General features: G+C 47.7%; 1 protein-coding gene across 1 annotated transcript in view; it reads right to left on the bottom strand.

Moving 5' to 3' along the window:
* LOC120025348 (aquaporin-9-like) overlaps positions 1-17745 on the bottom strand; it is a 19669-nt gene extending 1924 nt beyond the window's left edge. Inside the window, exons 1-5 of the mRNA XM_038969886.1 lie at positions 17532-17745; positions 16029-16155; positions 13205-13342; positions 12856-12974; positions 3267-3484 (exon numbers count right to left, since the gene is read on the bottom strand). Of these exons, the coding sequence (XP_038825814.1) occupies positions 3267-3484; positions 12856-12974; positions 13205-13342; positions 16029-16155; positions 17532-17648 (719 nt within the window). The 5' untranslated portion in view covers positions 17649-17745. The remainder of the gene's footprint in view (positions 1-3266; positions 3485-12855; positions 12975-13204; positions 13343-16028; positions 16156-17531) is intronic.
* Between the last annotated feature and the right edge of the window lie 94 nt (positions 17746-17839).

The raw sequence follows: 17839 nt of genomic DNA on the forward strand, positions 1-17839 counted from the left end.
GTACACTACTGTACATTACACAGGAGGTTGGTGGCACCTTAATTGGGGAGAATGGGCTTGTGGTAATGGCTGGAGTGGAATCAGTGGAATGGTATCAAATACATCAAACATGGACCATTCCATTTGCGCCGTTCCAGCCATTATTATGAGCCATCCTACCCCTCAGCAGCCTCCACTGGTACATTGGGAGCAGATTCCACTACTACCTTTTGTTTATTTACACAGTAAGACTCCCTGGATAGGCTCTCTCTAATCTCCACCTCTCACTACTCCTCTATTCTCTCTCACATCTTCGGGATCAGTGTCCCTTCCACGGGACGGTTGAGCTAATGTAGGCTAATGCGATTAGCATGAGGTTGTAAGTAACAGGAAAATTTCCCAGGACATAGACATATCTGATATTGGCAGAAAGCTTAAATTATTGTTAATCTAACTGCACTGTCGAATTTACAGTAGCTAATACAGTGAAAGAATACCATGCTATTGTTTGAGGAGTGTGTACAATTTTGAACATGAAAAGTTATTAATATACAAATTAGGCACATTTGGGCAGTCTTGATACAACATTGTTAACAGAAATACAATGGTTCATCAGATCAGTCTAAACTGTGCACATACACTGCTGCCATCTAGTGGCCAAAATCTAAATTGCACCTGGGCTGGAACAATACATTATGGCCTTTCTCTTGCATTTCAAAGATGATGGTAAATTTTTTTTACAAAAGAACGGTTGGCTTTTCTTTTTTATTATCTTTTACAAGATCTATTTTGTTATAATCTCCTATATTCCTTTCACTTTTCCACAAACTTCAAAGTGTTTCCTTTCAAATGGTACGAAGAATATAAATATCATTGCTTCAGGGCCTGAGCTACAGGTAGATTTGGGTATGTCATTTTAGGCTAAAATGTAAAAAAAGGGGCAGATCCATAAGAGGTTTCGATCTGCCTGCTAGTCTATTGATCCAACTATACATAAAGTTGATCTGTTCCCACTCCCCACCAATCTGTTTCTATTAATGCCTAATTCTAATTGTGCTTTACAGATTTGCCAGTTATCTTAATAGCGGGTAATAGTAAAAGCCTAACAATTTCCAATGACCCCCAGATCACCCCTCAAACTCCCACCTAAACAGCTCTTTGCTACTGTAGCCTACGTAGTACATGTCCTGATTCTGTCCTGAATTGAGTGCTTGATCATCTCAGGGCAACTCCTTGATAGAGATTAGCCTCCCTCTGCTAGTACTGACTGGTTGGATCCTGTGGGCGAAAGGGACTGAATTACCAGCACTGACGTGACAAGGCACAGGTAGGAAAACAGACAGAAAACAAACAGACAGACAGGCTCTGTTTAGCTGCTAAACTACCAGGGGGTGGATGCAGACTACAGGGCTGGTGGATTAGGGTGTGTAATCTATGGACAGAGCTAGGGTGACTAACCATATCCCATAATCAGGCCTGATGACGGACAGACACACTGGGTCACACGATGACGTCTCGTAGACATGGCACCCTCCCAGCTCTTCCTACTGTACCTACTGACGTCAAAGAAATGTGCCACTGTACCTGGTCCTATTGCTTTCAGTTTCCCTACAGAGATTCAGTGGATGTAATGTATGGTGGATGGAATGTACGCTTTATATCCTACTATCACCCTTATACATCTCTATCTTAACATCGTGATTACAGCTGTGTGTGCTGCTAAAACGTCTGAGATTTAAGGGATGTACTTAAACCTATATTTCAAATGGGCAGATTACGTCAAATTTGACAGTATGATGTAAATCTCGGGGCCGCAGGTTTATGTGCGCATTAGCGAGAACTAATCTTAAATGTATACGTATATGGATAATCTCATATAGACATAGGATCTTAATTTGAGTCAGCTTGCTACAGCAGGAAAGGAATCCTGCAGCAACAGGAAATTATAATTCATGGACATTTTTGTAGGGGTTGATACATGTTTCGTAAGGGAAAATCAAGTCTTTAATCTCAAAGTGGAAATTACAAACTTTAGAAACCTTTTTAAACTTCAAATACACTACAAGTTTTAAATGTCCTGCATTGAAGGAGAGTTATCCTATAACAGGGTGATCAAATTAAGATCCTACATCTGTATGCAAAACATCTGGTAAGATGTAGTGTGAACACGGTATAAAGTAGAGGGTCAAATACTGTACGTTAACGTTTCCCACCCCAGTAGGGGACCCCCAGCCATTGCACACAATTGTTCTATTCTAGCTCCAGCACCTCTGACTCAGCTTGTGATTTAACCGGCCAGCCCTTTCCGATGAATCAGGTGTACTGTGCTAGTGCTGGAATAGAACAAATATGTGCAATGGCGGGGCTCCCCAAAGTGCAGGTTGGGAAACTGTTGACTTTGGCCATTAGATCAGACAGCGCCCTCTACTGAAGAGAAGTCTATAGTGCACTGGCAGAGAGGTCCCTCATATCCTTCACATTTATCTTATGTAACTCTTCTTTAGCCCAGCTCTCATTGTTAAATAACTGCTTGTGAATTGCTTCACCCAGCTTCCTCTGGGGACTATGGAAGTTTGCATGGCAAAGTACAGACATTGCAGCCGATGACCGCTTTGCTTATCTAGTGTAAATAAATAATAATAATAAATACCCAAAGATCAGGGACAGCTTTGAGGAGTGATGGCAGAGAGAGGGAGTCTGCCTCTGACAGTAGGACACACAATGTTGACATTTTCTGTTATATGAAGCATGGAATATTTATGTGCGGGAAAATAATCTTACTCTGCCTGCTCACGTCTCCAAGCCTTTTTGAAAATGCAGGAGATACAAGAGGTTGCTGGACATATTGATTGAGATTGTCAGAAGAGCAGAGATAGCGATAGAGCCGCATACTCCTGCTCTTCCTGAAGGAGGCCAGGCCGCTGGTATTCACTCCCATGTTTCTCACACTGCGTGCCTAACTCCCAGCCACTGCTGGGGAGGAGGACTGAAAAGCAGCATAATGTGCCTGCAGCTCCGCTTGGCACGCTCAGATCAGAGAGGGGCTTTCCTGTCACATGCACACATACTCTGTTTCTGCGTCTTCATGAATCTTTCAATGTTCTACTGTAAAGTGAGCACAGGCTGTTTGATTTTTTAGGAGAAGAAAGCTCATTTTCAATTTCAAAGGGTTTCAGGGCAAAAGGCATCTAATAATGTTTGTGAAATGCTACTGTACTTATGGAGGCCATCCAGCTCTCATTTGTGGGACTTGTCTTCTCTCTAGTATAAGCATTGTTGAAAATTACCGGAACACCTCCATGCCCCATCCGGCCACAGCAGTGAAGAGCCTTGGGCCCAGGTCTCTGGCAGGGTTGATGGGATAGCCACAGTTGAGTCCCATGGATACTCCGATGGCCATGATGATCAGGCCAATGCACAGTGGCTCCATCCCTTTAGGAGCTCCAATGTTCTTCCCATCAATAATGGCCAGAATGCACAGGATCAAGGCAGCTGTTCCTATTACCTGGAGACAAGGCATCAGCCATGAGTTTGAAATAGCAATGATCAAAACAGATAATTGACATACATACAGATGTAGGATCTTAATTTGAACAAGTTCGCTACAGCAGGAAAATAATCCTGCAGCATCAGGAAATATGAGTTATTATGTAGATTATAATTAAAGGGATAGTTCGCCCAAATTACAAAATTACATATTGGTTTACTCAACCTGTAAGTAGTCTATGGACAAGGTATGACAGCAGTCCATGCTTTGGTTTAGATTCCCTGGCAGTGGCTGGCATTGTTTACAAGTGCTAACAGCCTTTTTAAACATTGAATACACTGCAAATTTGCATTTCCTGCTGTGCAAAAAAATTTTCAGCAACAAAAGAGTGATCAAATTAAGATCCTACATCTGTATTCAGTATATTCATCACTGCTACAAAATGAACAAACAATCTGTAGCTACTGCTCATGCTGTCACTGTGATGCTTCCATCAATATAGAAAAGACAGCCTCTGTCACGTTCCTGACCTGTTTTCTGTTGTTTGGTATGTGTTTATTGGTCAGGGCGTGAGTTTTGGGTGGGCAGTCTATGTTTTCTGTTTCTATGTTGGTTTTGGGTTGCCTGGTATGGCTCTCAATTAGAGGCAGGTGTTTGACGTTTCCTCTGATTGAGAGTCATATTAAGGTAGGTGGTTCTCACTGTTTGTTTGTGGGTGATTGTCTCCTGTGTCTGTGTTTGTCGCGCCACACGGGACTGTCTCGGTTTGTTTGTAAATTCGGTTTATGTAGTCTGTTCCTGTTTCATGCGTTCTTCGTGTCATGTAAGTTCCTATGTTCAGGTGCGTCTACGTCGTTTGTTGTTTTGTAGTTTGTTAAAGTGTATTTCGTTTCGTCTTTGTCTTGTTAAATAAATCATTATGAATTCACACCCCGCTTCACTTTGGTCCAATCCTTGCTACTCCTCTTCGGATGAGGAGAAGGAGGAAGCCCGTTACAGAACCACCCACCAAACCCGGATCAAGCAGCGGGTTAACGGACAGCGCATGAAGCAGGATTTCTGGTCTTGGGAGGAAATCATGGAAGGAAAAGGACCATGGGCTAAAGTTGGAGTTAATCGCCGCCCATGGGAACAGCTGGAGGCAGCTCAGAGAGCGGAGGAAACCAGAGAGAGGAACCGGCGTTATGAGGGGACGCGTCTAGCACGGAAGCCCGAAAAGCCCGCAAGTACAACCCAAAAATTTCTTGGGGGGGGGCTAAGAGGTAGTGGGTCTAGGGCAGGTAGGAGACCTGCGCCCACTTCCCAGGCTAACCGTGGAGAGCGGGAGTACGGGCAGACACCGTGTTACGCAGTAGAGCGCACGGTGTCTCCTGTACGTGTGCATAGCCCGGTGCGGGTTATTCCACCTCCCCGCACTGGTAGGGCTAGATTGAGCATTGAGCCAAGTGCCATGAAGCCGGCTCTACATATCTGGCCACCAGTACGTCTCCTTGGGCCGGCTTACATGGCACCAGCCTTACGCATGGTGTCCCCGGTTCGCCTACATAGCCCGGTGCGGGTTATTCCACCTCCCCGCACTGGTCAGGCGACGGGGAGCATACAACCAGGTAAGGTTGGGCAGGTTCAGTGCTCAAGGGAGCCAGTACGCCTACACGGTCCGGTATATCCGGCGCCACCTTCCCGCCCCAGCTCAGTACCACCAGTGCCTGCACCACGCACCAAGCCTCATGTGCGTCCTCAGAGCCCTGTACGCACTGTTCCTCCTCCACGCACTCGCCCTGAGGTGCGTGCCGTCAGCCCGGTACCTCCAGTTCCGGTACCACGCACCAGGCCTATAGTGCGTATCGAGAGTCCAGTGTGCCCTGTTCCTGCTCCCCGCACTAGCCTTGAGGTGCGTGTCTCCAGTCCGGTACCACCAGTTCCGGCACCACGCACCAGGCCTACTGTGCGCCTCAGCGGGTCAGAGTCGGCCGTCTGCCCAACGCCTTCTGCACTGCCTGTCTGCCCAGCTCCGTCTGAGCCATCTGTCTGCCCAGCGCCGTCTGAGCCATCTGTCTGCCCAGCGCCGTCTGAGCCATCCGTCTGAGCCATCCGTCTGCCCAGCGCCTTCTGAGCCATCCGTCTGCCCAGCGCCTTCTGAGCCGCCCGTCTGTCCCGAGCCATTAGAGCCGCCCGTCTGTCCCGAGCCATTAGAGCCGCCCGTCTGTCCCGAGCCATTAGAGCCGTCCGTCAGTCAGGAGCCGCTAGAGCCGTCCGTCAGTCAGGAGCCGCCAGAGCCGTCCGTCAGTCAGGAGCCGCCAGAGCCGCCAGCCAGTCAGGAGCCGCCAGAGCCGCCAGCCAGTCAGGAGCTGCCAGAGCCGCCAGCCAGTCAGGAGCTGCCAGAGCCGCCAGCCAGTCAGGAGCTGCCAGAGCCGCCAGCCAGTCAGGAGCTGCCAGAGCCGCCAGCCAGTCAGGAGCTGCCAGAGCCGCCAGCCAGTCATGAGCTGCCCTCCAGTCATGAGCTGCCCTCCAGTCATGAGCTGCCCTCCAGTCCGGAGCTGCCCTCCAGTCCGGAGCTGCCACTCAGTCCGGAGCTGCCACTCAGTCCGGAGCTGCCACCCAGTCCGGAGCTGCCACCCAGTCCGGAGCTGCCACCCAGTCCGGAGCTGCCACCCAGTCCGGAGCTGCCACTCAGTCCGGAGCTGCCACTCAGTCCGGAGCTGCCATTAGTACAGAGTTGTCCCTCTGTCCTAAGCTACCTCTCTGTCCTGAGCTACCTCTCTGTCCTGAGCTACCTCTCTGTCCTGAGCTGTCTCCTCTATGTAGGAGGGGCCTTAGTGAAGGTTCCTGGACCATGGTCGGGGGCGAGGGTCGCCACTCAAAGGACGCTAAGGAGGGGGACAAAGACAGTGGTGGAGTGGTGTCCTCGTCCACCGCCGGAGCCGCCACCGCGGACAGATGCCCACCCAGACCCTCCCCTTGAGTTGTAGGGGTGCGCCCGGAGTTCGCACCTTGAGGGGGGGGTTCTGTCACGTTCCTGACCTGTTTTCTGTTGTTTGGTATGTGTTTATTGGTCAGGGCGTGAGTTTTGGGTGGGCAGTCTATGTTTTCTGTTTCTATGTTGGTTTTGGGTTGCCTGGTATGGCTCTCAATTAGAGGCAGGTGTTTGACGTTTTCTCTGATTGAGAGTCATATTAAGGTAGGTGGTTCTCACTGTTTGTTTGTGGGTGATTGTCTCCTGTGTCTGTGTTTGTCGCGCCACACGGGACTGTCTCGGTTTGTTTGTAAATTCGGTTTATGTAGTCTGTTCCTGTTTCATGCGTTCTTCGTGTCATGTAAGTTCCTATGTTCAGGTGCGTCTACGTCGTTTGTTGTTTTGTAGTTTGTTAAAGTGTATTTCGTTTCGTCTTTGTCTTGTTAAATAAATCATTATGAATTCACACCCCGCTGCACTTTGGTCCAATCCTTGCTACTCCTCTTCGGATGAGGAGAAGGAGGAAGCCCGTTACAGCCTCTCATAATAGCTGTAACGGTTTTTCATCCGAAAAGGAGGAGTAGTGATGGAACCAAGGCGCAGCGGGTTGTGAACACATAATTTATTTAAAGACCAGACGAAAAACACGAACTTCACTATAACTAACAAAACAACAAACGGAGTAGACAGACCTGGACGACGAACTTACATTAAACACGAAGAACGCACGAACAGGGAAAAATAGACTACACAAAATGACGATGTACAAAACAAACCGAACAGTCCCGTATGGTGCGACAAACACTGACACAGGAGACAACCACCCACAACGAACACTGTGAAACAACCTACCTAAATATGACTCTCAATTAGAGGAACGCCAAACACCTGCCTCTAATTAAGAGCCATACCAGGCAACCCTTAAACCAACATAGAAACAGAAAACATAGAATGCCCACCCAAACTCACGTCCTGACCAACTAACACATACAACAAACTAACAGAAATAGGTCAGGAACGTGACATAACCCCCCCCTTAAGGTGCGAACTCCGGGCGCACCAGCACAAAGTCTAGGGGAGGGTCTGGGTGGGCATCTGACCACGGTGGTGGCTCAGGCTCAGGGCGAGGTCCCCACCCCACCATAGTCAATCCCAGCTTACATCTCCCCCTACAAATGACCACCCTCATATTACACCCACTTAACATCGAGACAAGGGGCAGCACCGGGATAGAGGGATAGCTCAGGATAGAGAGGTAGCTCAGGATAGAGAGGTAGCTCAGGATAGAGGGGCAACTCCGGACTGAAAGGCAGCTCCGGACAGAGAGACAGCTCTGGACTGAGGGGCAGTTCTGGACAAATAGCCGCTCTGGGCTGAGGAACAGCTCATGACTGGCTGACGGCTCTGGACGCTCATGGCTGGCTGACGGCTCTGGACGCTCATGGCTGGCTGACGGCTCTGGACGCTCATGGCTGGCTGACGGCTCTGGACGCTCATGGCTGGCTGACGGCTCTGGACGCTCATGGCTGACTGACGGCTCTGGACGCTCATGGCTCACTGACGGCTCTGGACGCTCATGGCTCACTGACGGCTCTGGCAGATCCTGTCTGGTTGGCGGCTCTGGCAGATCCTGTCTGGTTGGCGGCTCTGGCAGATCCTGTCTGGTTGGCGGCCCTGGCAGATCCTGTCTGGTTGGCGGCTCTGGCAGATCCTGTCTGGTTGGCGGCTCTGGCAGATCCTGACTGACGAATGGCTCTAGCGGCTCCTGACTGACTAACGGCTCTGACGGCTCGGGACAGACGGGCGGCTCTAATGGCTCGGGACAGACGGATGGCTCAGACGGCGCTGGGGAGACGGATGGCTCAGATGGCGCTGGGGAGACGGATGGCTCAGATGGCGCTGAGGAGACGGATGGCTCAGATGGCGCTGCGGAGACGGATGGCTCAGACTGATCCTGTCTGGCGGAAGGCTCTGTAGGCTCATGGCAGACGGGCAGTTCATGCGGCGCTTGGCAGACGGACAGTTCAGGCGCCGTTGGGCAGACGGCAGACTCTGGCCGGCTGAGACGCACTGTAGGCCTGGTGCGTGGTGCCGGAACTGGAGGCACCGGACTGGAGACACGCACTTCAAGCCTAGTGCGGGGAGCAGGGACAGGGCACACTGGACTCTCAAAACGTACTATATGCCTGGTGCGTGGTACCGGCACTGGTGGCACCGGGCTGAGTGCACGCACCTCAGGACGAGTACGGGGAGAAGGAACAGTGTGTACAGGGCTCTGGAGACGCACAGGTGGCTTAGTGCGTGGTGCCGGAACTGGAGGCACCGGGCTGGAGACACGCACCATAGAGAGAGTGCGTGGAGGAGGAACAGGGCTCTGGAAACGCACTGGAAGCCTGGTGCGTGGTGTAGGCACTGGTGGTACTGGGCTGGGGCGGGGAGGTAGCGCCGGAAATACCGGACCGTGCAGGCGTATTGGCTCCCTTGAGCACTGAGCCTGCCCAACCTTACCTGGCTGAATGCTCCCCGTCGCCCGACCAGTGCGGGGAGGTGGAATAACCCGCACCGGGCTATGTAGGCGAACCGGGGACACCATGCGTAAGGCTGGTGCCATGTAAGCCGGCCCAAGGAGACGTACTGGTGGCCAGATATGTAGAGCCGGCTTCATGGCGCTTGGCTCAATGCTCCATCTAGCCCTACCAGTGCGGGGAGGTGGAATAACCCGCACTGGGCTATGCACACGTACAGGAGACACCGTGCGCTCTACTGCGTAACACGGTGTCTGCCCGTACTCCCGCTCTCCACGGTTAGCCTGGGAAGTGGGCGCAGGTCTCCTACCTGCCCTTGGCCCACTACCTCTTAGCCCCCCCCCAAGAAATTTTTGGGTAGTACTCACGGGCTTTTCGGGCTTCCGTGCAAGACGCGTCCCCTCATAACGCCGGTTCCCTTCTCCGATTGCCTCTGCTCTCCTCAGTGCCTCCAGCTGTTCCCATGGGAGGCGATCCCTTCCAGCCAGGATCTCCTCCCATGTGTAGCAACCTTTACCGTCTAATACATCCTCCCAAGTCCATTCCTCCTTCTTGCGCTGTCCCTTCCTCTGATTACACCGCTGCTTGATTCTGGATTGGTGGGTGGTTCTGTAACGGTTGTTCTCCTCCTTTTCATCCGAAAAGGAGGAGTAGTGATGGAACCAAGGCGCAGCGGGTTGTGAACACATAATTTATTTAAAGACCAGACGAAAAACACGAACTTCACTATAACTAACAAAACAACAAACGGAGTAGACAGACCTGGACGACGAACTTACATTAAACACGAAGAACGCACGAACAGGGAAAAATAGACTACACAAAATGACGATGTACAAAACAAACCGAACAGTCCCGTATGGTGCGACAAACACTGACACAGGAGACAACCACCCACAACGAACACTGTGAAACAACCTACCTAAATATGACTCTCAATTAGAGGAACGCCAAACACCTGCCTCTAATTAAGAGCCATACCAGGCAACCCTTAAACCAACATAGAAACAGAAAACATAGAATGCCCACCCAAACTCACGTCCTGACCAACTAACACATACAACAAACTAACAGAAATAGGTCAGGAACGTGACAATAGCATAACAGTGGTATTCCTTGTAGCTTTTTATGTAATGGTAGATGATAATAGGAGTTTGATACCAGACAGTGACAGAGGGAGAATGGCTTGTTGTTATGGTCTGGGTTTTATAATGACTGTCTGTGGCCAGCAGGACTAATTTGCTGTGATGTCCTGTGGCCGTCTATTCTTTTGCCTAAGCCTATAATGGGGCTTCCCCTTTCCCCTGGATGAAGGATAGATGAGGCAGCTTTAAAGTCTTTTGAACAGTCTCTATATGGTTATATATTAGGAGCAAACCTTATCTTGGGATAAAAATACTCAACAACTCAACAATTGCATTAATTACTGTTCATAGAGGGGAAAACGACTGCTTGAATGTTTGCTTCTATTAGCCAGTTAATGATTGTTTTCTGATTATATTTTGACCCCCTACCCACACACACACCCAACCACATAACCACACACACACACACACACACACACACACACACACACACACACACCAGGGTTGGGCTGAATTCGAATTGAAGGCAGTCAATTTAGGAAGTTAACTACAATTACAATTAAATAATTGAAAAAATTGCATTTATTTTCAAAGACTTCTCAATAAACTGAGAAGTAAAGCTATTTATATCAAAAGTTTTAAAAATCCTCAATTTACTGTAAATTTCACTGCCTTCAATTTGAAACCAAACCTGCATGTGCACACTCAGCTCTTGGGTATTCAACACATATGGTTGTTTTTGCTCAGCCAGTATTGCTCACAATATATGTATGAGAACAACAGCTGTTCCGGACGACTGTGTGATCACGCTCTCCGTTGCCCGATTTGAGTAAGAACTTTAAAACAGGTTAACATTCACAAGGATTACCAGGATGCCTACTCAGAGCATGCGCTGACCAGCTGGCAAGTGTCTTCACTGACATATTCAACCTCTCCCTGACACAGTCTGTAATACCTACATGTTTCAAGCAGCCCACCATAGTCCCTGTGTCCAAGAACGCCAAGGTAACCTGTAAATGACTATCACCCCGTACCCCGTATCACATCTGTAGCCATGAAGTGCTTTGAAAGGCTGGTCATGGTTCACATCAACAACATCATCCCTGACACCCTGGACCCACTCCAATTTGCATACCGCCCCAACAGATCCACAGATGACGCAATCTCTATTGCACTCCATACTGCCCTCTCCCACCTGGACAAGAGGAACATTTATGTGAGAATGCTGTTCAATACCATTGTGCCCTCAAGCTCATCACTAAGCTAAGAACCCTGGGACTGAACACCTCCCTCTGAAACTGGATCCTGGACTTTCAGACGGCTGACCCCAGGTGGTGAGGGTAGGCAGCAACACATCCGCCATGCTGACCCTCAACACGGGGGTCAGAGACCTGGCAGGACCAGGACAACAAACTCTCCTTCAACGTCAGCAAGACTAAGGAGTAGATCATGGACTACAGGAAACAGAGGGCCGAGCATGCTCCCATTCACATCGACGGGGCTGTAGTGGAGCGGGTCGAGACCTTCAAGTTCATTAGTGTCCACATCACTAAGGATCTATCATGGTCCACACACACCAACACAGTCGTGAAGAGGGCACGACAACTCCTCTTCCCCTTCAGGAGGGTGAAAAGATTTGGCATGGGCCCTCAGATCCCCCAAAAGTTCTACAGCTGCACCACTGAGAGCATCTTGACTGGCTGCATCACCGCTTGGTATGGCAACTGCTTGGCATCAAACCACAAGGCGGTACAGAGGGTAGTGCGTACGGCCCAGTTCATCACTAGGGACGAGCTCCCTGCCATCCAGGACCTCTATACCAGGCGGTGTCAGAAGAAGGCCCTGAAAAATGTCAAATATTCCAGACACCCAAGTCATAGACTGTTCTCTCTACTACTGCATGGCAAGCGGTACCGATGCACCAAGTCTGGAACCAACAGGACCCTGAACAGTTTCTACCCCCAAGCCACAAGACTGCTAAATAGTTAGTTAAACAGTTAACCAAATAGCTACCCAGACGATCTGCATTGACCTTTTTTGCACTAACCTTCTTGACTCATGACACCTGCTGCTGCTACTGTTTATTATATATCTTGTTGCTTAGTCACTTTATTCCTAGCTATATGTACATATCTACCTCAATTACCTTATACCCATCGACTCAGTACTGGTACCCCGTGTACATAGCCAAGTTATCGTTACTCATCGTGTATTTATTATTACTTTTATTACGTGTTATTACTTTTCTATTATTTCTCTATTTTCTCTCTCCCTGCATTATTGGGAAGAGCCCGTAAGTAAGCATTTCACTCTTCGTCTATACCTGTTGGTTACGAACCATGTGACAGCTAACCTTTGATTTGATTTGACACATACTACAGCCTGTTCACCATGTATGCTTAGTTACTTACATGCACATGACTGATCTAAACGCATTCGGGGGACCGAGGGGCGCAGTGCTCTAAGGCACTGCGTCGCAGTGCTAGAGGCGTAACTACAGACCCGGGTTCAATCCTGGGCTGTATCACAACCGGCCGTGATCGGGAGTCCCATAGGGCGGTGCACAGTGTCGTCCAGGTTAGGGTTAGTTTGGCCGGGATAGGCCGTCATTGTAAATAAAAATGTGTTCTTAACTGACTTGCCTGGTTAAATAAATTAATGCTCACGTGCACATTCACTTATATACATACTATTACACATGTACTGACATGTTCTAGCTCAGAGACTTCAAACCTAAATCAGGGTGTGTGCCTGTGCGGCTCATATCATTCAGTAACAAAGAGTATTAGGATATGGTTAGATAACCATTGATGGTGCATCTCTCACCTGGTCTACGAATCCTCCAAGGACTGAGATGTGCTTGGCAGGGTAGGATGCCCATATATTAGCTGTGGCATTGACGCCAGTAACTTGCATAACTCCTCCTGTGTGTTCCATTAAGGCATCTATGGAAAAGAGAATAATAAATTAGCCATTGAGTTTTCCCAATAATGTTAGTGTTAGTAATAACCTATAATGTTCCCACTCCAATAATGATCAATACCTTTCCATTCAAATATCACACTGCCTAAATGCTATGAATATGGGTTCCATTTAGAATCTCTGCATTAATGTGTATGATCATAATGATGATGATTATGATGATGGTGATGGACATGATGACAGTAACATCTACCATAATACAACCCATAGACAGCACAAGATCCAGCGAAGGCACCCAGGAACTGTGCTGCCACGTAGACAGGGAACTTCTTTATAGGCAGCTTGCCCAGGACCACCATGGCCAGGGAGACTGCTGGGTTCACATGAGCCCCTGGAACAAAGGTCAAAACTGGAATTCAAAAAAAGGTTCAAGCTTTTGTAGGAAGTCTGAGATACATTCATTTGTAACCACTATCCTTATCTAGTGGATTCAGTCATAGACACAATTACGGCACAACACTAGGCGGGGCACATTGCGGGGACTGAGGCTCTGGGTGACCTCAGCGGGGCAACACTGCTGGGGGTTTCAGAGCGCCCCAAACACTAATCCCCAGCCCTGTTCACTAACTGTGGCCACAACAGCCGGCTGAAACATCCGATCGGAATTGGGTCTGACATAATCTGCCTGAATCTGCTTAAGGCTCGCGCAAACTGCATGTCGTTGGAATGACCCGGCCATGACACACCTCCGCTAACAAGGGTGCTGGTTTACTCTGCCTGTAAATTAGCATCTCCATCATAGGAGTGAAAAGGAGCGGGGGGAAACAGAAGTGTGTTGTGTTCCACTTGGAGAGGCTAGCCTGGCTGGGAAGGCTGGAGACCCATGCCCCAGTAAAGCTCATTAGTCCAATACCTGTGATCATCATCAGAGATGTCACCTAACAGCGTGAAGGCTTCTCATCCACACATGGGCCCCAGGGTTGAATGGCCCAATCATGCTGTAAAGGTTCCTATACTGTAGCCTACTACACACTCCATTCTTCCTGAATTCATTTTCGCTCAAGGAAGCTCCTCAATTAATGATAAATCCACATTCATCCAAATATGGCATAAATGTTGGCTTCCCAACACTCTGGTCTGATGTGCTGTAGCTGTAAACCAGGCATTGAGGATGAGGGGTGGTCCTGAGTTGAGCTTTAGAGATACAGTACAAAGACTAAGCTCACACTCTGCCAACACTGGATTTTCTAAGATGAAAGCACATTGAGTATGGCTCATATAACACTCATATTAGCTCATATGCTACAGTGTTCATATTATCCCGGGGGTGGGCATTAAAAGCTCCAATCACGTCGTTGCTCTTTTATGTCCCAATTGTGATGGAAATTACCACGGCAATTTCAAATTACAACTCATCATCCCCCATTACGTAAAGCCTCGCTGAGACATAATGAAACCCTTGATTGCTGATTAAAAAACGCTCTCCACCTTGCTCAGCAAGTTCACCTAAGGCAGCGTGACTTTTAAAAAGTAATTCCCCCTAATGTTATCCCTCTGTGTCATTATTGCTGCCGAAGCGAGAAGGAGAGGGCGATCCTTGCTTTAATCTCTATGGAATGCACCCAATAAAGTTCCCCTGGACATGAGGACACACAACTCCAGCCTTGTAAATCTAGCTGGGACACTTCATCCTCTGACACCAAGAAGCAGCCAGGCATTAGGAATGGGTAATCGAGCTATTGCATATTTCTTCCATTTCCTCTGTGCCTCTTCCCCAGTTAGGGTAATACTAAATGGTCCCCACATTGAGTCCAGACTGCTATGGAATACTAAGATGATGTTCTCTGCATCATTTTGCCATGTTGCTGAGTCTCTAGTGATGACCTAGATCTCCACAGTCCATTGCTGTTACTGTATGTGGACTTTTCCCCAGGACACAAGTCAGGGTGAAGCACACATGAGAGTGTTAGTGATCCATGACTGCACTCTTTACTTTCTCTCCTGTGATCTACCTGACAATAGGGATGAACATGTGGACAGGTGAACATGTGGATGTGAGGACATCCATGGAGCCATAACACACAGTTACCCAGACATGTGGGAAGTACATGTTGTCCTTTAAGAGTTTAGTACCTGAGAGCAAAGAGAGCCAGATATCCATGGTCAAAGTTCATGGCAAAGTAAAGCCTTTTCATCAAAGACAAACAACCATTGATGACCTTTGAGTCCTGCTCACATTTTTTAACCCAAAACCCTTTTTAATATTAAGATCCTTTATTGGTCAATTCCACAAAATTTGACTTCTGCTTTCAACCCCTCTGAGACACACATGAGCAGGTTTTGGAGAGGTGCAGGGGGCTGCCACACTGGGCACCCAGGGAGCTGTTGTTGTGGGGGGTTAAGTGCCTTGCTCAAGGGCAACGGTACACTCTTAGAAGAAAAGGTGCTATCTAGAACCTTAAAGGGTTCTTCGGCTGTCCCCATAGGAGTACGCTTTGAATAACTATTTCTTTGTACAGAAAGTTCTACATGTAACCCAAAAGGGTTATACCTGGAACCAAAATGGGTTTGCCTATTGGGACAGCTGAAGAAACCTTTTGGAACCTTTTTTTTTCTAAGAGTGTAGGCAATGGAATTTAGGATTTGATACCACCAACCCTCCTGATGCTGGCTCGCCTCTCTAACCGCTAGGATACGTGCCACCACTTTTGTAATTGGACAAGTTGTTTGTAGACAGAGGTGACTGAGTGCAAAGTATCATTTTTTCTCTCAGTGTTCGTCTTGTATTTTTTATAGTAATGACACTATACTACATCTGTCAGTATCTCAGTCTCTCCTTTTGTAGTTTCATGTTGCAAACAAAAGAGGATATAATGACATTAAAAAGGCCTGACTTATAAAATGAGGTGCTGACCAACTGAAAAGTCTCAACACTAAACACACATGTTGTGTTGCATTTTCAATCATACTGCAAAATCAACTATTTGGGAAGTTAGAACACTATGGCTATGTGCCGAGTGGACTTTAGAAATGGATGTTGAGAATGCAAAGTTATGTAAAGGAGGCATGGTATTCACCTGAAACTCCCCCAGCCACGTAGACGGCCATCATCACCCCCAGAGTGAAGCCGATGTGGATGGTCAGGGGTTCTCCCAGAGCTCCCTTACTCAGCACCGCCTGGGCCACCGAGCCACATCCAAAGAGCTGGGACGGAGACAGAGACAAAAAACACAAGCAAAAACATGTTGGCAGGAGGAAGAAAGAGTCGTTGTTTTTTCATTTCCAATTATGCACAAAAGACTAGTCCTCTTGTTCTACAGCCTTCATTTCTAATTAGATGGCCTTTTAGATCAGTGCGTTCCTCCTGAACCCTGTAAGAAGAATGCCATAGAAGACGTCCCATTTGAAGCATGGGAAATTATCATTCATCCTTTCATTGTTTTATTAGAAGGACAAGTAAATCAAAACAAAAGTGTTGAAAGAAGGATGCCGTCCAAAAATAGCTGTTTCTGTTGTGAGGAGTGGATTAGTCCATTGATGCTGTGCCGCTGACCTAGATGACCACTGACTCACTGAGCCCACTGAGACTGAGCCTCAGTGAGCCCAGCCACTGAGCTGTGCCACTCAGACAGACAGGACAGGACGGGGAGGTGAACCTAGAGGGGACAGGTGGAAGGCAAAGGACAGGTCAGATTATTAAGGACCCCTGTAGATTTCACCTCAGTAAACAGTGTTTCCCTCCAAGCTTGGTGATGATGGGGAAATGTGTGTGTTTTTACCGCAGTAATAATGCAGAGAGAGAGTGTGTATGTCTGTTAAGGGGAAAAAGGAACTGTGAATTGAACCAGGTGGTCTATCTTATGCTAATGGTTTCTCTGTATTCAGTGTAATATAGATCTATTCTCATTCTATATCAAATCACTGTATTCATTGACAAGTTGATTGCAATTGATAGGGGGGTATGCTTTAAACATGTATTAAATATTGATGCAATCATATGATGATTTTCAGCCTACAAGCAACATATAGGGTAGCCTTGTTAATCAAATATTGAAGCTTTGCGGAAATATAAAGGTGTGCAGTATGCTACATAAATTGGGTCTATTTATTCACAGATTAGATACATTCTAAAGAAACATGAATGTCAAATCACTGTGATGATCATACATCATATGGAATGGTGCATGGTGCATGGTGCATGGTGAATGGTGAATGGTGCATGTCAGTAAAGGTTTATTGTATTTGATCATGTTTTTCTTTATGGCTGAAAACACCAAGCATCCCATTAATTCTCCCCCTCCTATACCCCACCTGTCAAACTTGCCATTACAACATTCTCTAGATGTCTTAATTATCTCCCAAGGACTTTCTCATACCAGAATTATGGATGAGCACATCAAAGAGAATCCACATTATCAGGATATATTAGTCAGCACCTAAACATGTCAAAACATGATATCCCTGTTGACAGATCAAGTCCCCTGAGAACAATTTTGACACCTTATTACCATATTGTTGCAGCTTTAAAGCAGGCTATTAAATGACAGTCAGGTGATGAGGGAAAGTGTCCATGTACTTACTATTAATACGAATATCCCCAGAAATTCTGCCAGGAACTCTTTGATGATGTCCTTCCTCAGGGCACATTGCTCCTTCATTTTTCTTTTCCTCTCAAGGTCCATATTTCCCGCGGACATCTGATGTCTCAGTCTTGTCAGGACAGACAGTTGACGAGTAGTGTGAGTGTGAGCGTGAACATGAGCGTCTCTCCGGTAGTTCAGGACGTAACCCCTCCTCCCCTTAGTAGCCTACTACACGTGTATTATGTACACTCGACTGACATGACCTGTTAATCTTTTTCTTCCATGAAACTGTCCCCCATCACCAC

Source organism: Salvelinus namaycush, chromosome 30 (assembly GCF_016432855.1).
Source record: "Salvelinus namaycush isolate Seneca chromosome 30, SaNama_1.0, whole genome shotgun sequence".
Classification (NCBI taxonomy): Eukaryota; Metazoa; Chordata; class Actinopteri; order Salmoniformes; family Salmonidae; genus Salvelinus; species Salvelinus namaycush.